We start from the raw sequence: 21,070 nt of genomic DNA, 5'->3' as shown, positions 1-21,070 counted from the left end.
AGCTGCAGCTGCAGCCGCTTCTACATTTGAACCGTCCTCCGTTTCCTCAGCGTCTCTTTCCCTTCTTGTTGCAGACTGGAGGGGGTGGAGTCACGTGACTAAACACGCTGTACACGTAGTACAGCGTCTTAAAGGGACATGAACATGCCTACCTACACACAGCCAAAAAAGACAAAAACGACTTTTATTTTGTTTTTTTAAATACCGAACATACCGACATGAGCAAAGTGACATTGGTTATTGTCATAAATTTCGGTATCGGTAAATTTTCGGTATATCGCCCAGCCCTAATTTCTTGCTCATTTTCTGGTCATTTGTTAATCAGCCTTTCCCCCCATGTGTTTGAAAGGTATAAGTGGATTTGCTCAGGTTTCAAATGGATGGAGGACATGCCTCTACCTGACGTTAATGTTACTGTTGAAGCGATGGTGACAGTCCTTCACCTAAAGCGTCCTAAAGCACATAGACATAGCGTAACATAACGTAACCCTTGTCTCTGGTGCCGAGCGTAAAAGAGAATACAAACTGGTCTTTGTATAGCTTTCCTTCCTGGGTGGAGCAGTAGTGATTCACTGTTGGACACCTGCATAATGTTGGAGGTATGAATTCTTCTAAGGTGAATGAATTAGTACCCGTGACCTCATTTAACATGTCTCTTCACTCTCTGTGAGGCAGTGAGAGTGTTACCATGTCATTGTGTTGGTATGCAGCTCTGACACCCAGTGCTCTTCCCCCTTTTCTCGATAATCTCCAGCTGAGCAAGGGATGATGCTCTTTAAATGTGTGTTAACAAGGGTGGGTAGTGTCATCACTGTTCACTGCCAGCCAAATCACCTCCAGCCAGGGTAATCTGTGTGTTTGCATGCATGTGAAGGCTACATGCACCTTTGCCAAAACCACATTGTTAAACAAATGTCACTCACCTGCTGATATCATTGTGTCATGGCCCAAAACTCTCAGCCCACATGCCTGGGGGCATCTGATGCAATTTTATGATCACACACACACACACACACACACACACACACACACACAGTTAAGCAGTTCACGGAAACAAAGTTACAAAGTATGTTACAGAGAAGATCAACAAAACAAAATAGAGCAATGGCAAACATAGCAACAAGGAAAAACAACATTTGACGAGAAACAATAAGCACACCCACATTCACACATTACGGTTCTGCTAAAATTATGTTTTGAAGTCTAATGAGAATATTTTTAGATTGCAGCTGCCCATGGCTAATCCTGATAGGAAACCTAAAAATTCAGAGCATCCATTGTTTTCTGTAGAATTTGTGTTATTTTTATATTGTAACGAGCCATAGAATTCAGTATAGATTGTGCATATTTACTGAATAGGCTGAGACAGCCCTTGTATCAAGTGATTGTTTTGTCTCTCCAGCTATATGTACTGGACAGAATGGGGCGGTCGTCCTCGTATAGCAAGGGCCTATATGGATGGCAGCACCATAGTGACCTTGGTGGATAAAGTGGGCCGGGCTAATGGACTGACCATTGACTATGTTGACCATCGATTGTACTGGACCGACTTAGACACATGCATGATCGAAAGCACCAACATGCAAGGTATGTATGCATGAATACCAGTACTAATGATACTGACAAGGGCAATAACAAGAAAGCAGCTAGATGCAAATACTGTACACTTATGCATAGTCTCTGTGTTCTGCCCTACAAACATTGTATGCGGTTTGAAAGCCACAAGCCCATGGGTGGGCTTAGATTTATTATTGCTACCGCTGTTATAACAAAATACAAGTTCTCTCTTGTAATGTAAATTCTATACATATATGTGTGTGTCTGTGTGTGTCTGTGTGTGTGTGTGTGTGTGTGTGTTTATATTTGTAAATAGATTTGTACTTTTTCTCTTTTTTGCTAATTTTGCTAATGCTTTAGTTATTTACTCATTAAAAAATAATTTTATTTATTTATTTATTTAATACTTTTACTAATTTTCTTGTAATCTTTATTAATTTACTACTTACCGTGATTTTTACTCATTTGCTAATTTGCTAATTGCCTTCAATTGCTAATTGAAATCAAGTGAATTTTCTCAGGTTTCAAAGGGTCTCAATGGGTTAAATGTTTGTGAATAGGTGTGTCTCTCACAAGAAATCTGACATAAATCCAGCATCACTGATCTGACATTTAAATGTATAACTTTAAAAAGTAATTAACTTTTTTCTTTGCTAATTTTCAGGTAAGTTTTGCTAATTTGCTAATAGCCTTTTCCGCAACATTTTTCAAAATAAATCAAGTGAATGTGCTCAGGTTTCAAAAGGGCAGATAGTATTTGTGGGTAAAATTGTTACGGATATGAAATCTAAACGTTAGTAATGCTCTGGATCATTAAGACACACAAAAGTATCTCCTGCTGTTAAACTATGCAGGGCAGTATTATTCCGTGTTTGACTGAGCTGCATACTCATCTACATCAACATGCAGGGTTAACTCATGAAAGGATTGTGGTTGAATGTCCTATCGTAATACTACCACTTCTCATCATCTACCCACTCATTTTTTCCTGTTGATTTTCATTCAACGTTTATTTAATGCAAAGAAAATACATTAAAGGACAGGGGCCTTCTCATTCAAGAGTGATAGGTTTACATGTATGGAAAGAAAAATAAATACAAGTCATGCATAGAACCATTAATTAAACTATTCACACACCAGCTGATGAAAGCCCACCTAATTTTATGCAACATTTCAAAACTATACATTAAATTTGCTCAATAGTTGGATGTCCATAGCATTTTTTTTTACAGTGAAGATCCACTATGGATGAAATGCCCTTGAGCAAGGCACTTAATATTCACACTTATTGGACTGTGGCTATATTCTCACCCTGGTGATTCCGTAGGTCTGCAGAGAGAGATTATCGTAGACGACCTCCCCCACCCCTTCGGTCTGACTCAGTACCGGGATTACATCTACTGGACGGATTTTAACCTGCGGAGCATTGAGCGGGCTGACAAACGCAGCGGGCTTAACCGCACTGTGGTTCTGCAGGTACACCTATTCCTTTTTTTTTTTTTTTTTTCCAGCTAATCTTGATAGTTTGTTCAGCAGATTGATTAGATTGATTAGCACACAGAAAGGATTATGCCAATTATGTCTTTATGCTCTTTGGTGTTTGAAAGTACACCAATGAAAAGCATTGATGACTTGGTAAGCTGATGGTTTGGTTACCTCCCCAGGGCCAGTTGGAGTTGATGCTAGACATCCTGGTGTTCCATTCATCTCGTCAGGATGGTGCCAACGACTGTTCCCATAACAACGGACAGTGTGCCCACCTCTGTCTGGCCACCCCTGCCGGTGCCCAGTGCCGCTGTGCGTCCCACTACACCCTAAACCCTGATGGACGAAACTGCAGTTGTAAGTTCAGAGTTTCAGTGGGATGTAAGAAGTGGGAAAATGCTTGTGAGTGTGTGTTTGGGCAGAGTGAATGGAACAGTTTTATTTTATGAGAGACGTTGTATGTGAACATGCAATGACAATACAGGCATTCATTACATAAATGAATGCAAAGAAAATTGAGTATGCCAATATTAAAAACAAGTTCTGGTACCCATTTTTTAAGAAATTAAAGGAAATTTTTATGTTTCTTGTTATTTTCCTATTTGAACTGGAAAGTAGATCTGGCAAGTAGCATTTACAGGAAACAACCTGATAAATACTTTGACAAATAATTGTAATTACATGAAAATAAACAACACTCTACCAAAGTTTAATTTTCTTTTAACATAACAAAAGAAATATTGTTTTTATTGATACTTCTTTTCCATTTTACCACATTTTTGTTTTTCTGAATAATTAATTATTGATTGACTAGAGCAAATGGATTCAGACTGAATGGTGTAATGGAAGCAGTACAAGTTGTTAAGATCTACCTCGGTCATTTCTCCGCCTTGCTCAATGCCTAGCACACACTGTCTGGGTGAACACATACACACTTGAGGCCCCAGCATACTTCCTTCATCCGTCTCTCTGTCTTCATTGCATACTTTTCATCCCTTGGGACTATCACTGATTGCAGTTTCAGCTGTTTGCATCCTGTGTGTGTGTGTGTGTGTGTGTGTGTGTGTGTGTGTGTGTGTGTGTGTGTGTGTGTGTGTGCGTGCACAACAGTGTGTATGATTAGGTTTGGCTTGCTGGGTTTGGACCCTGCTTTATTTGTGTTTGTATTTCACAATGTGCATTGAGCAAACTTGTGCCTGCAGTTTTGCAAGAGAACACTATGTCCACTCAACCTGGAAACTCTTCCTCTCCATTCTTGTACCCCCCACCCCCCACCCCCGTCTCTAGCTCCCTCTAGCTTCCTGCTGTTCAGTCAGAAGGCCAGTATTAGCAGGATGGTCTTGGGAGAGCAGAGCCCAGACATCATCCTGCCCATCCATGTGTTAAGGAACGTCAGAGCTGTCAGCTATGACCCGCTGGACCGTCTGGTCTACTGGCTTGACGGGCGACAGAACATACGCAGGGCCAGAGACGATGGTGCTATGGTAATAATAAGATAGATATACAGGTGGATAGCAATGTTTGACTGGTATGGCGGTTATTGATATTTTGTCTAAACAACGGCGAACAAAAGCCTCAGCAATCTGACAATATTTCCAGTGAATACATGCACAAAGCGCAGAGTAAACATGAATGATTCAGTTCATAAATGATGCAGTCCTCCCTTATTAGGTGAAATATTTGTCACCTAATAAAGTGACAAATATGTCACCTTATTAGGGGCCGGGCAGCCTAAGCTGCCAGGTCCCTCTTGTATTCCTGTGTGTTCTTCTTCTTCTTCTTCTACTTCTTCTTCTACTTCCTCTTCTTCTTTCTTCCGAGGAAGTCCTACTTCCCATGCACGAAAAATCACCAAATTTTGCCAGATTACTTCAGCTGCAAACACAAGCCAATAGTCCTGATGGTGGCACTACAGCAAGCCTCTAAATTTCAAAACTTCAAAGTGTTATAATAAATCAACCATATGTGCTACAGCTTTTCAACTTTCATCAAATTGTAGCCCCAATACCGAAGAAACCTTTGTACACTTTTGTACAAAGATCAGTACAAAGTACAAAGTACAAACATCAGTTTTTTACTTATGGAGCAAATCAATCATTGTTAAAAACAAATTAGCAGCATCTCCATGCTGTCTAGATGCAATATGTGTATTTTCAGATTTTTGTCTTGATGACTGATTTTTTTTTTTTTTTTTTTTTTGACAGTGGTTTGAAATCTGCCTTTCCATGCATAGGCAGCTGCTATCATGTGACTGGCTTAGTCAATTTGTGAAGCCTCACATGACTTGACACTTTTGAGAAAATCACATCAGTGAAGTCCAAAATATTGTGTTTGACAGATGAACATTATCAGTGAACCCTCTGCAAAAAAATTCACTAATTTTCTTCCTTTCTGTCTTTCTATTTTTCAAAAATATATTTTGTGGTTCTTTGTGGTCATCCTCTTGTTTATTTTTCTTTACTTATTTATTTAGTTTATTTTTTTTTTACAACTGGGGGTTATTTTTGTCATTTTCTTTCCATTTTTACCTTTTTTGGGGAGGGTATTGTGGAAATTTTATGTTAATTTTCTTCTAATTTAATTTTAAATATATAATCATAGTAATTATAAATAGCTTTGAATTTTTTTCCCATGTTTTTTAATGAAGTCAAGCAAATTTGCCCAGGTTTCAAAGGGTTAAATAGAGTCACTCTATTTAAAACACATCTTTAAATGAGTCCAGTGTGATGACATGACAGTTTTTATATATTTGCCCACAGTCTGCCATGGTAGTGAACAGCATGGTACAGCCAGTGGAAAACCAGCCTCATGATCTGAGTTTGGACAGCTACAGCCGCCATGTCTATTGGACCTGTGAGATGTCCAATACGATCAATGTTCAGCGGATGGATGGACACAGTGTGGGCGTGGTGCTGAAGGACGATACTGACAAGCCACGGGCCATTGTGGTCAATGCAGAGAAAGGGTGAGCTCATTTTTTTGCTTTGGTGCACCCCTAAAATAAATGTTGAAGAGAGTAGTTCCTGCAGGGTTGGCTTAGAATTGCATGGAATTTGAAATTGTCACACTGAAACAATAATTGAAAATCAAATAATTGAACTAACCCACTTCAGTGTTGGAGATGGTCCTTTCAAAATATAATAACAAAAACAAAATATAATGCATGCTCAAAAGTAGTGTAATTAGATTACATTATCATTTTCTGTACATAGTATCTTGTGATATCACTCGTTGTATTATTTGCACTATTTGTGAGTTATGCTGAGAAGTCCAACAAGTGCTAGGCTATTGAAAATCATACATCCAGATACAAAATAAACTGTCTCTTTAAGAAACAAAACCATCTCTTAACTCTATTACTCCATGTAATGAACTATGGACATATGGTTTTAAAGCAGAAAAAATCCACAAGATAAAACATAATGGGGATTTGGATAGCCTAAAGCCCACAAGGTTACAATAGAATTATATTCATTTGCAGCTGAGTAAAAGATTATGCGATTTGTGCTGTATTTCATTTTGTCAATAATACAACCTTTAATTCCTTGTCATTGTTAGATGTCATTTCATAAAGAGCAGAAAATGATTTGTAAAAGATTTTTACCACATTATGATGTAGTTTGATGGCTCTCAGATGTAGATAATATTACAATAAATGCCAAAGTCCTTGCTTTCTTCTAATCTGTATGTGTTCCCTCACTTTCCAGGTACATGTACTTCACCACAGTGCAGGAGCGCTCAGCAAAGATAGAAGGAGCCAGCTTGGATGGGACTGAGAGAGAGTCTCTGTTCACCACTGGTCTGATCAGACCAGTAGCGCTGGCTCTAGACAACAAACTGGGAAAACTGTTCTGGGTTGATGCTGACCTCAAACGTATTGAAAGCAGTGACCTAACGGGTGAGCAACCACAAATAGCTCTCATCCACATCACTCAATATAAAATGAAACTGTATTTTACACCGTGAGTTCACAAGAAGCTCTAAAGACAATTTGGAGAAATTGGGTTCTTGCATTACCAAATGGTAATATGATACATCAAGGAAAATTGGTATAAAAATATAAAAATATACATAAAACAATATACATACAAAAAATAAGAATATGAATGCAGCAGTTCAACACACTGAGAGAAGACAAATCTATAACTCAAAGAACAGCAGACAGGGTAAAGCTCAAATAAAGTATATGTGAGCAGCACCTTTGAGGTTACGTAAGTTAATTTAATATGAAATTGAGGTGATCCTGAGTTAAAACACAGCTGTCACATTGTTTGGACTGTTGTATTATATCAGTATTGATACTGCCACCTGCTGCCTGTATACTGTTCCTACACTTTTGGAAAAGTATCCCTGTTGTTGGAACAATGAAATAAATTGACAATTTATAGCCATTATTTCTGAGCCAAGGCAAACAAATACAAAATGTAGTCTTTCCATCAGAAATATTCCATACTTTTCTGTCTTTTGGAAAAATCAAAAATCTCACTAACAAATGGGTCTACTTTAATTTTCTGTGTCCATTACACTATAGGCCTTCTTTATGCTTAAGAAAGATGACATAATATAATTATATCATTATAAAATAATAATAAATCAAAAAAATACTTGCACATAGCTGGCTCTGGAACACATTAGAGGAATAAAACATGGATCAGCACCTTGAATGTTAACTACCAACCTTACCAACCCTTTCCAAGGCTATAAAATACTCAGAGGGGAATAGGGCATAGGCAACCAGATTCAAATCATATGCTGCACGTTAAAAAAGATAATTACAGAATCTCTCAGGTTGGTCAGCCAGAGTTTAGATGAACCATTCCCAGTCCTTTACTTCTCAGATGGTTTTTTGTTTTCTACCCTGTAGATCTTAAACTTTTATCACAAAGTCAGCCTCTCAGTAATGGGGAACACTAATGATCATGTATTTATTTTTTTAAATAAATTATTTGGATTTTGCTCAAAGGGTCATGAAACAATGTAAATAATCTGTGGCAATGAAAGCTGCTATGTTAAGCTGTGAAAAATGCAGATATTGTTGAAATTAGAAAACACAGTACACACTAACTTTAAGCCCTGCTAAGTGTCACCACATTGAAAACACTACCAAAAACAGACTTTTCCGGAACCACTTCCACAGACAAAGAGATGAATGATATTTGTTTAACTGTGACCAAAGAATGTACGCAGACCAGTGCTTCAAAGAAACTAGACCGCAACACTGTTCTTTTCTTATTCTTGTTTAGTCAGTTGGGCCAAGTTAACGTGAAACAGATAAATTGCTACCGCCATGGTGGTGATGTACACACCTTCTGAACAAAATTCACTTTATTTTTTTATCAATTTTTTTTAGAGGGAATAATTTTGTAGTCATGTTGTGGGATATTTTTACTAATTTGTTTCTAATTTTCTGTGGGGTTTTTGTACCAATTTTTGGGTAAGTTTGTGGTAATTTGATGGTAATTTTCTTGTAATTTAATTTTATTAAATATATATTTTTGAAAGAAATCAATTGAATTCACAGGATAAGTTATAAAAGAAGGCAACAACATGTAAAGAGTAAACATGTCACAGGCTTACAGTGTAATCTGAAATATTCGATAAATCAGATGTCAGATGTCTATTGGTTCACCGGTCTTGCTATCTTGCTTCATAAAACACCATTGTCGCATTCAGATGACATGACTTCCTCTTCCACAGGAGCCAATCGTATTGTGCTACAGGACTCCAACATTCTCCAGCCAATGGGATTGACAGTTCTTGGAGATCATCTGTACTGGATTGACCGGCAGCAGCAGATGATAGAGAGGGTGGACAAACTGACGGGCGACAGACGAACTCGCATCCAGGGACGAATCTCCTACCTGACGTCCATACATGCTGTGGAAGAGATGGATCCGCAGGAGTTTGGTAGGGACACCTCACCTCTGGGTGTGTCAGTGTCACCTCCTACACCACCACACACACACAGTGGAAAAGGTGGCTGAGAGGAGCAACTGGCTAGACCAGGGCCCATATTCACAAAACATCTTATCTTACCATTATGAGTACTCTTTAATGTCACTAAAACTTCCTTTTAAGAATTTCCTCTTAAAAGCTATTCACAAATATGCTGAGACCAACTTTTACTAAGGAACCTAGAAAACTCTTAAGCTAAGAGAAAGGGGCGGGTTGATCCCGTTGCTATGGATGATGTCATGTTTCAGGAACAAGTTGACTTACTATGCCTTCAGTGATTGGCTGATAGGGAATGGGTCTTTGTGAGTGATCTTATCTTAGAAGTAGTGCAAAAAGAGGTATTATGATGTTCTTGGCACATTTAAATAAAGATCTAAAAATAAAAAAATGTAGCCCTCTCTGATTAAACATGAAACAAAGAACAATATAAAGACCAATCAACCTAACACCTAGCTGAATTATGTGTGTTGCTGCAATTGTTTCTGACATGGCAAATTAATATAATAACTTTTAGAAGTATGCAAACTCCCAGTTATTGGGTTGAAGATATGTTAGTTTTCAAGGGTCTATATGTTAGTCTTCCAGGGCAAGTTTCCCACCTTGAGTGTTAAAAATGGCTATCATGTGTATAAGGTCAATGAACCAGAATGCACAATACTGGAGAGCTCCCTCTGTTTTGGATGAAACCTTAAATAATGTGATTGGTAGCACCTGTCAAAATGACTGTTATAAAAAGCCTTGTAATAGTAATGATGTATTTAGTAATCACAACAGACTTAGCTGCTGTCTCTTCTCTCTCCTCTCCAGCATCCCACCCTTGTTCTCGTGATAATGGGGGCTGTTCTCACATCTGCATTGCCAAGGGTGATGGTACGCCACGGTGCTCCTGTCCCATGCACCTGGTGTTACTCCAGGACCTGCTGCACTGTGGAGGTGAGCAACAAACCATAACCAACAATAATATACACACGCTGAGACTTTGGTGTTATTTCCCACCCAGGCAAACATGACGGATCCCCCGTCATGTTTGCCTGCTGCACTTGCAAATCTACAATGGCACTGTTTCACCTCTTTCACTACATCTGCAAAGGTTTTCTCTTGTAGTCGGATTATTTTCACTGGTGGTTTGCGAGGACAAATCACACACGGTGCGGAAGTCCATTCTTTCCAGCCAGTGCTGTCAGTGGCGCGTGATTCCATGAAGTTATTTTCCAAGTGCAGCATAGATCAAAATAAAAGCCCTGCTTAACTTTTGACCAATGCCAACAAGGTCACACTTGGTCGCATAGTGCCTTTATTTTATTTTTTTATTTTATTTTTACACAGAGGCCAATAAAATAACCTGACTCAGGGGTTAAATGGGACACTCGGTCGGGAACCGGAACCCAGAAATTATTTTTGTCTGGCCTCATCCACTTTTAATGCTACATAAAACAAGCAGTATTAGCCAAAACCATGACAGGCAGAGATGTAATCTCCTACCTGTCTGGCAACAGTAGTTTGCAGAACATTACACACTGGAATGGGATTTGATGCCACTGTAGCACCTGAAATCAAATTTCCTGGTGACTTTACCAGGCAACTGGGAGTTATTTTGAGAGGTTTTATGAACAAAATTCTCTATTTCTTTTTTTGTAATTTAGTTTTAAATATGTAATTGTAATAATTTATGTAGTTTTGGTAATTTGTTACCTTTTTTGATAAGTTTCATGTACAGTGCATTCAGAAAGTATTCAGACCTTCACTTTTTTTCACTTTTTTTATGTTGCAGCTTGATGCTACAGTCGTTTAAATTCATTTTTTTCTTATTAATCTACACTCAGTACCCTATAATGACAAAGTGAAAACAGAATTGTAGAAATTTTGTTAATGTATTAAAAAGAAAAAACTGAAATTTCACATTGACACAAGTATTCAGACCCTTTACTCAGTACTTAGTTGAAGCACCTTTGGCAGCAATTACAGCCTTGAGTCTTTTTGGGTATGACGCAACAAGCTTTGCACACCTGGATTGGGGGATTTTCTACGATTCTTCTTTTCAAATCCTCTCAAGCTCGGTCAGGTTGGATGGGGACTGTCGGTGGACAGCCATTTTCAGGTCTCCAGAGATGTTGGATAGGGTTCAAGTCAGGGCTCTGGCTGGGCCACTCTAGGACATTCACAGAGTTGTCCCTAAGCCACTGGGATGGTTGGGAGGGTATTAGGCAGGTGATGAGTGGTGCCTGGTTTCCTCCAGACATAACATTTGGAATTGAGGCAAAACAGTTCAGTCATGGTTTCATCAGAGGATCTTGTTTCTCACAGTCTTTTCTCACATATTTTTCATTGAGGAGAGGCTTCCGTCCAGCCACTCTGCCATAAGGCCCAGATTGGTGGAGGGCCCATCTCCACATAGGATCTCTGGAGCTCAATCAGAGTGACCATCGGGTTCTTAGTAACCTTTCTTACTAAGACCCTTCTGCCACGGTTGCTCAGTTTGTTCAGGCAACCATCTCTTGGAAGAGTCCTGGTTGTGCCAAACTTCTCCCTTTTGAGAATTATGGAGGTCGAATTATGGAGGTCAAAAATTCTGTTTTCCCTTTGTCATTGTAACGTACTAAGTGGAGATTAATGAGAGAAAAAATGAATTTAAGCTGCAACATGAAAGTGAAAAGTGTGAAAGAGGTCTGAATACTTTCTGAATGCACTATAGTTGTTTCACTATAGTTTCTCCTAATTTTCCTGTCATTTTCTTTTAATTTTTTTTCTTGTACATTTTTTAAACTTTTTTTGCAATTTCATGGTAATTTTCTTCTTTCTTCTTCTTTGTTTTTACGGTTTTCTTTCTTTTGGTAATTTTCTTGTAATTTTCTTGTGATTCAGTTTATTTTTCAGCCATGTTCTTTAAAGTAATCAATTGAACTGGTTCTGTTTTCAGAGGGTTGTGATGGTACCTGGTTGTTTGTAGTGTAGACTAACTTTATGCATCCTGCTGGCTGTGAATCTTCCTATTTCACCAGTGTTTTTACTATTGAAGTATTATTAGTGAAGTACTATCCTCCATTTTGTCTCCCTCTTTCACCCTCGTTACCTTCTGTGCTCCTTTTCTCTCAGCTCAGTTTGTGTTAATTGCTTATCAAGAGTGTATGAGGAAGCTTTATGTTTAAGAGTGTTAAAGGCACAGTCTGTGCCATAGAGGTGCCAAAGCGCTGTAATGTCTGAGGAGCAGGCTTGTGTTCATATTTGGTTTGGACTTTATTTGATATGCATGGAGGTGTATTTGTTGTTTCACTCTCAGTATGTTATCTCTCTTGTCTGATGTTTTGTAGTGTCTTGTAAGTTTATGTGGGCTGGTCGCCTTTCGGTGCGTAACAGTTGTAAACATAAATGACCTTACCTTACCTCTCACCCCTCATCTCCTCTGCAAACTTCTTCTCCCCTGTCTTTACCTGCTCTGTCCTGTCTGTCAGAGCCTCCCACCTGTTCCACAGAGCAGTTCACCTGCTCCACGGGGGAGATCGACTGCATCCCTATGGCCTGGCGTTGTGATGGCTATGCTGAATGTGACGACAGCAGCGATGAGGAGAACTGTCCCGTCTGCTCGGCCTTCCAGTTCCAGTGCGATAAAGGAGGATGTGTTGATGCCCAAAGACGCTGCAACGGAGAGCCCGACTGTGCCGACCACTCTGATGAGCAGGACTGTGACAGTAAGTTCTACCATAGGTTTGTTGGATTCACTATGTTTTAGAGTAGCTATTAAATAAAGACTATAAACTGTAAAATGCAAAACTTACACAAGCCTGAAGAGGCTGCAGAGGGAGACAAATTTACTATAATGAAGACACAAGATTGAATTGTGTGTGCCCTCATTTTGATTAGTATCAGGCAACAATCTGTTTATCGGCTTCACTTAATTTACACCCTCATTTTCATTCAAAATTCAGAATTTGTGCAAACAAGGCCACAAATCATTACAAATGCATGTTTCAAAGGATGTGCTTGAACACTTTTCAGTTGACTGGATTTCATTAATAGTTTAGTTACTTTATTTAAATCATCTTTGTTTTATAAAAAATACACTTGTTTATGCAACTTAGGCGCACATTGTCTACATTGTGTAGACTTTTTTTTTTTTTTTCAGGACAAAATACATTGGCACTGCTGTGTCATGAATAATAAAAAAAGACTAAGATGTTTCAATTCTGTGTTATGGTTTTAAGGTTCTACTTTGATTTCACATCTTAATACATGGCTGGGAAATCATCTGCGCAATGCATTGCATATATAGTTTTGTACATATTAGTTTCCCTCCATTTATGAAGACATTCAAGAATGCACATTTAGGCCGACATTCATAACATACCCTCTATTACCCTGCTACTAAAATTCTGAGATCACCTACTGCAAAAGGAGACAGACAACGCCCAGTTGAGTAGTAAATTTTTACTTGCAAGGAGTGAGTAGCTTACTGCGTTGGGCAGCGACCTCTCACTGAGGCACTTGTTCACACATCAACAGTTATCTATTCTATTCTAACAGGAAATGAATCCTTATATGGTAATATTCAGCAATCCAGCTACAATACAAGGATACAAGGTCATATTACACTCTCACTTGGGTGAAGAGTGGAAAACTACTGTCTACACACTTCTATATAGTGTCATGGAAATAATGGTAATATAATGTAATTTTATAAGATTAAAATGCAATTTTTATAACATACCCATCTTGTCTTTCGGCTTCCCCCTTGTCTCCCTCACTGTTTCCTCACAGCTATCTGTCCGCCCAACCAGTTTCGTTGTGGTGACAACCAGTGTATCACCAAGAAACAACAGTGCGACAACTACTCTGACTGCACGGATGGATCAGATGAGCTTGCCTGTGGTATGACACACACACACACACACACACACACACACACAATCTACTGTGTATGAGCACAGATTCATAACTAAAAATACATATAAATACGCATATACAAATGAAAAGAGAGGCCTCCGTTCCAACTGGGATTTACATGATTTACATTTACATGTCTTTAGCATACACATTAAACTTGAATTGCTTTTATCCATTCAAGGAATGTATAAAGAAGGAAGGTAAAACATATCATTGAGAAGTACATGACCTGTGATTAGTTTCAAGTGTGTAAAAATTCTGTGGTTGTCATTGTTTTGAATGGGTTTTTATGTTTTATTTAACATCAGTGCTCAGCGAGGTGGCAGAAACTGTCTCTTGCTAACTAGCTCATATTTGATGTATGGGATTGCACATTTTAAACTAGCATGTGGCTAACATTAGCAGTGTTTGGCTAGAGCTGGGCTTCATGCTAGGTTTAATGCAGCTGCTAGACAGACTCCTTGTTTTGAGACCAGTAACAAGGAAAACTAATGTACATACAGGACAAAAACACCAGTATGCATTATGTTAAGTATGTTTTGTTATATAGTTGAATCTCTGTCCTGTCATAGTTCAAACAGCAGAGGTATAGTGGTTTATCGTGGGACTTTCCATGCCTGTCCCATTGACTTCAATATTAGTGGCACCAAAATCTGGCACCTGTGCAGATTTGGAATGCTGTGGCTACAACTTACTGTCCCGTCCTTCTTTGTAAATTCCTTGGATACATTTACATCAGGATATTGATGTTTTTTGCTCAATTCTGACCAACCAAGAAGCATCTTGAAGCCAGGTAGAAAAGAGAATAGTGCATATTGCCTTTTCCATTTTTCTTCAATTTTATTTTCTTAAATGATTTTATTTATAGTTCAACCCCTAATCTTGTGTTTTTCTATGAGCAGAATTCCTGCCTCATCCTTCCAGTGACCTCCCCCCCAGCTCCTCCACCATCGGCCCTGTTATTGCCATCATCCTATTGGTTTTTGTGATTGGTGGTGCATATTTCGTATGTCAGCGCGTGGTGTGCAGACGCTACAAGGGTCCCAGTGGGAGTTTCCCCCATGAGTACATTAGCAGTACACCACATGTGCCCCTCAACTTCATTGCTCCCAGCAGCTCCCAGCATGGCACCTTCCAAGGTAGGGACAAAGTCCTCATGACACCCCTTGATTACCAGGAGCTAGGTCTTGCCATACACCTGTAATCTGTCTTCACCACTGTGCCAGTGTCTTCATCAATAGATAGTGTTGATCATTTCTGGTGGTATTAACAGGTATGTTGATTTGTACAGGTATTTCCTGTGGTAAGTCCATGATGAGTTCAGTCAGCCTGATGGGCAGCAGCAGCAGTGGAGCTCCGCTCTACGACAGGAACCATGTAACTGGAGCCTCATCTAGCAGTTCATCATCTACAAAAGGAGCATTTTACCCTCAGGTACACACACATACTACACATACATACCCCACATGCACACTGTTTTAGTGGTATGTCTCCATAATGAAATGACACAGCCAATCAATCAGTCAATCAGACTTTATTTATATAGCACCTTTCATTCAAATAAAATGCAGCTCATAGTGCTTTCCAGTGAGATTTACATTTGAGAATCAAGATGGGTTGTTCAAGACTAGTATAATCCAATAAAGGAGTCAAATGTAGTGGACATAAAAGGAAAAGAAATTTTTAAAAAAATGAGAACACAAGGCCCAATAAAGCAAGAGTTTAAAATAACAGGATAAAAGGCTGTGACTGTCTAAGCAGAAATAGATAAATAGATAAAAAATGATATCTAAAATTGACATTTTTTTGTTTGTAGATACTGAACCCACCTCCCTCCCCTGCGACTGACCGCTCGCTCTACAACGCAGAGATCTTCTACTCATCAAATAGTCCATCCACCACAAGGTCATACAGGTAAGACACACACCCATCATCACTTAAATTACCTGATAAAAGTCAGATTCATAGACATGCTTTAATGTAAAAAATAATTTTTTGACTGCATTTTGACCTCCCCTTTATGGTGTAGGCTACTTCTATGTTTGTAGTTTTAGTTCTTTTGCTGTGAACAAATGTGTTGTTGTGGCATACAAAAACTTTGCAGAGTTTGGGAGTTTTAAAGCCTTCAATTGCAAGATACCTGGCTGCAGACATTATGATGGCATCCATGAATTCCACCAGGGGATGGAAGTCAGCCTGTTTTCACCTGATAGATATAGATAAAGATTTTTTTCCTCCATAGCCACAATCTGATATACAGTGGTGGAAAAAAGTTTTCGGACACCCTTAAAATTTTACACAATCTCACATATTATCTCAAATATTATCATGAAATATTTGTGGAAAAATCTTTTTTGTGTTTCAAAAGGTGTGGCTGCATTAGACAGATACAAACAAATACAAATTTTATTTTTTTGTTTATTATTTACAAGAAAAACTAACAAAACTAAATCTTGACAGTTGAATCTTTATCTTCAGGTATGTTTCCTGCGTTAGGTTCCTTGTTTTAGCCATTTTTGTGTCTGAAGAACTTTCAAATGTGCTGGCTTTATATAGACATGAAGCTTGCCAACAAAAATTGTCTTTTAATAAAAAGAACGACCTTCATCACTGGTACCAAAATGACCCAATACCCAATCAATTTGAAGTTTTGAATAGCTTTTTTAGGATTTGTTTAGTATTTTGGCTGTGACTGTACTAAAAGAAATTACACTTGAAGAACTAAGAGTGATTTATTAATGCAATATTTCACAAATGCATGGGGTGTCCGAAAACTTTTTTCCACCACTGTATATAACCTGAACTTTAGCTACACAGCCCGCAGGATGTATAAAGCGCTGGCACTAGCTTACCTAATTACAGGTGTGCATATATACAGGTGTGTGTAATCACTGCAAATCTATAGTACCCGACGGACTTCAATCATGGATTTTCAGTCGTCATGCACCTACCACCACATCCACAGGGATTTTCCTGTGAATGCTCCTGAGGCTACTATCACTGAACAGTTCTCTCAGTATTTGATATGGATTGTGGTTAGGCCACAACACCTATCAGTTTTGATTGTCATTTCCAGGGGACACACCCACGTGGTCATAAGTGACCGAACAGTCTGGTTTTTCTAGCAAAACCAGACATTTAGCCAGTGAACAGCAAAGCGTCATGGGAATTCTTCAGCTCTGCATGATGCTGCCATAATGTCTGCAGCCATGTCCTTCTCTTTAACTGGGGAGGAGATTAAAGTGACAGTGATTGTTTAACCATTTTGTGGTATTTGCTAATCTAGCCAAGTGCAATGCATCCATAAAGTTTGGTCCATTAAATCCTTCCCTGTTGCAAGAGCAAGATCTGCAGAGTTTAGAGTTTACTGCTCTAAAATGAATGAAGTACATATAAACTTCAGCAAATACCATTATATGGATAAGAATCCAAACTATCACTTTAAAACGGCACTTGGTATCTTTCTCACAATTATCAGGGTATTAAATAATGATAAAATAAAATACAATGTTAAAAAATGTATCTGGACCATTATAAAAACAAACACTGTGTGTCCCAGGCCCTACCATCCAGTGCGTGGTGCAGCTCCACCCACCACGCCCTGTAGCACAGATGTGTGCGACAGCGACTACACCCCCCACCACCCAGCAGCCAGCCTCACCTCGTCAGCAGGTCGCTGGAAGGCCAATGGCCATGGCGCCCATGCTAAACACAACAAGTACTACATGGACCTGAACTCAGACTCGGACCCCTACCCACCGCCCCCCACGCCCCGCTCACAGTACCTCTCAGCTGAGGAGAGCTGCCCCCCCTCGCCCTCCACCGAGCGCTCCTACTTCCACCTCTGTCCCCCTCCCCCCTCACCCTGCACTGACTCCTCATGACCCTTCCAACAGAGCCGGGGAGCATTGTGAGGAAGGAAGGGACACCAAGTGCCTACAAACAAACAGCAGGTGGAAAACCACAAGAACAATGAACTATCCATTTCTGGCCACATTTACCATGGAAAGAAGTGATTTGTCAACTTCCTACCCTGTTTTTGGGAAGGCTTCAAGTGCCTTGCTAAAGGGCACTAACATGGTTGTGTAGCATCTTGGTTGTTTCAGCATTCCAGTCATCCAGAGGCTCAGTCCTGCTGTGTCAGTGGAAGAGGTTTCAGGGTGTCCATGACTTCATCCATGGGAGGCTAGAGCTTTGGTGTGCTCCATACTCCAATACATATAAGGTTTCTGTCAATCTCAAAATAGTGAGCTCCCTGAGTTTTGGGGTTGTTCTTGAAGCTAGGCTAATGAAATTCAGTTTCTTCCTTTGCTAAAACTAAAAAAGAAAACATGAGTGTTGATGGTGAATTTTTCCATCTTTTGTGTGCACCTTGCCAAGCACCAGTGCAGTGTGATGGAATCTGGCCTCGAAAACCACAGCTCCCAAAAACTGATGGCATGGAGTGCCACCTCTTTGACACCCAACCTCCCACCTTCACACCAGTGACTGAATCATTCTTTCCTTCCTCACAGCGTCCTTTGTGGCAAGACTGTATATAGTATTGAAATAATGATGAACAAAAATAAATCAGAGAGGAATTATTTTACTATTTTATTCATGTTCACTCATGTACCACTGGCGTAGGACCTGGGGGGCCAGATTTCGCGGTGAGAGGATGACAAAAGGATAAATTGATGGGTGACTTAATGAATGACTGAGTGGATGAAAATGTGAATGTTTGGTTGGATGATTGCATATGTAATTGAATAAATGTACAGATGAATGTGTGAATCAATGGATGGATGGATGGATGGGATAGGGCCAGGATCAAAGTGTGAAATTTTTATCACCTTTTAAAAATGTGTGTCCCCTACATTTCAAATTATGAACTCTTTGCTTTGAACCAGCATTTAACTCACTTTGTTCAACATTTTAATATCGTAGCGCTTTACTCAGTCAACCAACGATAACACTTTGAGGGATTCCTTCTCACACAATGATTACTTTGGTAATTAGATCATTACACAATGAAAATACCAAATGAATTTCAAAGTGAACAGGTGTTGTACATATGTGTAATTAGGTAAATAACTTGTGTCCTGAGAAGTTAGTGATTTTCATTGTGAATCTGAACCTCTTCCTACCTTCCATCAACTGTTTGTATTGTTTCATTGTCCCGTTTACCAAAAGTATGTTTGCTGCTATTGTGTACATACTATATCATGTACTATGAACTATAATTATATAGAAATCCAAAAATTACCATTCTCATACTGACAATAGATCATGAAGCTATTTTACTGTTAATAACAAATTATTCTTATAGCAACTTTTATAATTCATGTCTCTGTTCTGTGTAGATCATTACATCTATGTGTGTCTATGTGAATCCTCGTTATTGGTTTGAAGGAGTCTTCTTGCAGTTACTTACAGAGAAACGGAAACCATTGCAAGCCTGGAAAAGTCTTGTGCAACCTAGATGTTTCAGCATGCGGCCAGCTCAGAAAGTTCTGCTGCTGCTCCACAATAGTATATTTATCCAGACTAGCTAGCCCGTGCTGCTGTGAATTTTGATTCATTTCAATCATATAATCACTGGCTTTATCTAATATTAGAATGTCCTAAAAAACATGCATCTTTCATGATTTTACAACCCTATTATCAATGGTTTGGCTCACATTGCATGCATTTTCAAAATGAGTGCTGGTTACACCTTTGTTTTGCTAGGTCCCCGCTTCTGACACTCAGTAAATCAAATGCTTTTCATTTGATCTTAGAAACTGAGATTAGGGCCTAATACGGTCTATGTCCAGGTTTGATTTTTGGGTGATAGGTCCTTTTTTCATTTAATTTGTCACCAGTGGACCAGGACTTTAAAACAATTGAGCAACTTGTCACTTTACCCTGCACTTAATGTCACTCAGGCACCTGGTAAATGTTTGGTGTGTGCGGAGAGTTAGTCCCTGATAAGCGTTTTCGACCAATAAGGAACTGGTTCCATTCCAGTTTGCAAACCTAATTTTGACCTGCTGTGAGCAGTTGAATCAATCAATTCAAGGTCATGAATGTCAGGAAAAGATGGAAGGGAGCACTAGAAAAAGTAATCTGTATCTCAAAATTGCTGAAGAGCCGGCAAAGGCTGGGTTTGTTAGAACCCAGGACCAAATTGTTAACAAATTAAAAAGTCTGAAGTACAAAGACCACAAACTCCTGCATTGCATGCTGGGTCATGGAGCTGAATTCAGACACATCACCGCTGGAGTCAGTGGTCAGTGACCCGTCAACAGCTCTGTTGCAATAGTTCTACACCACACTGATGCAAATGTTGGTTGGTCACTGGTTACTTTTGTTCCAAGAATCCCCAACAAAACCGGTTCCAGAACCAGAACTGTGGTCGAAAACGGTGAAGGGTACTCTAAAACTTGCCATACTACATAAGGCGTGGGAAGAAATTGAGTACACTAACATCAGTGACAAGAAGGTGGCAGGAGCCAAAGTCTTTATTGACCACTATTTTTGTGACATTTGTCCTTTTTACTCACCTCATCTTTGTTGGTGGCATTTTTGCTCATCCACATTGCTTCCAGCATTAAACTTTAACATCACTGCAATCCAAAACTGTATTGTAACATTTCACTAGTTATCCACTGGTACACTGTTATATACAACACATATTTTACCCAGATTTAAAGATGAGATTTGAACTTGTCAGCCACGATGTTACTTACATCCACCTTCACATATTTGAACTCTCCTTGGTCAACGGGCTATACAATTGTAACAACAGCTGCCTTTGTAATGTATCAGTTTCTCCTCCTTAACAGCCAGGATCAGCCAGCGTGCCTGCATGTTCATTGGTGTTGCTTTCATTAGAGAATCAGTGTCAAATGTTCCAGATGCCTTTGTATGCCAACATGAAAACATGAGGGGAAATGCCAAGTAAAGAGGGTTCACATTGGTTGCCCTGGAGAGAAACTGACTCCAGGTTTGCATTGGGGGGGGGCGACTTCATCCTACTGCTTTGGGTCTGTTGTCCAGATGCATGACTGCAGCCCAGTCTGGCTCCCTGTATGTAAAAGAGTTGACTGTGGGGAATCAGACACTTCTTCAGGCTCCAGTTTCCTGGTTGCTGCTGCCTAGGAACTCATTAACAGCAAGGCAATATTAGTCCAAACGACCTGTCTCTGGCTGGAATTGTATTTGTTGCCAGGTG

General features: G+C 39.4%; 1 protein-coding gene across 1 annotated transcript in view; it reads left to right on the top strand.

Moving 5' to 3' along the window:
• Window positions 1–17,822, top strand: part of lrp5 (low density lipoprotein receptor-related protein 5) — an 83,407-nt gene extending 65,585 nt beyond the window's left edge. Inside the window, exons 16-29 of the mRNA XM_030053903.1 lie at window positions 1,403–1,587; window positions 2,885–3,033; window positions 3,222–3,399; window positions 4,330–4,526; window positions 5,802–6,007; window positions 6,750–6,940; window positions 8,740–8,949; window positions 9,805–9,930; window positions 12,447–12,683; window positions 13,750–13,860; window positions 14,778–15,014; window positions 15,167–15,309; window positions 15,692–15,789; window positions 17,435–17,822. Coding sequence (XP_029909763.1) covers window positions 1,403–1,587; window positions 2,885–3,033; window positions 3,222–3,399; window positions 4,330–4,526; window positions 5,802–6,007; window positions 6,750–6,940; window positions 8,740–8,949; window positions 9,805–9,930; window positions 12,447–12,683; window positions 13,750–13,860; window positions 14,778–15,014; window positions 15,167–15,309; window positions 15,692–15,789; window positions 17,435–17,759 — 2,593 coding nt within the window. The 3' untranslated portion in view covers window positions 17,760–17,822. The remainder of the gene's footprint in view (window positions 1–1,402; window positions 1,588–2,884; window positions 3,034–3,221; window positions 3,400–4,329; window positions 4,527–5,801; window positions 6,008–6,749; window positions 6,941–8,739; window positions 8,950–9,804; window positions 9,931–12,446; window positions 12,684–13,749; window positions 13,861–14,777; window positions 15,015–15,166; window positions 15,310–15,691; window positions 15,790–17,434) is intronic.
• The last annotated feature ends 3,248 nt before the right edge of the window (window positions 17,823–21,070 follow it).

Source organism: Myripristis murdjan, chromosome 6 (genome assembly GCF_902150065.1).
Source record: "Myripristis murdjan chromosome 6, fMyrMur1.1, whole genome shotgun sequence".
In the NCBI taxonomy this organism is placed as follows: Eukaryota; Metazoa; Chordata; class Actinopteri; order Holocentriformes; family Holocentridae; genus Myripristis; species Myripristis murdjan.
Note: the sequence above shows the minus strand (reverse complement) of the source record. Positions and strands in the feature narration are given on the sequence as shown.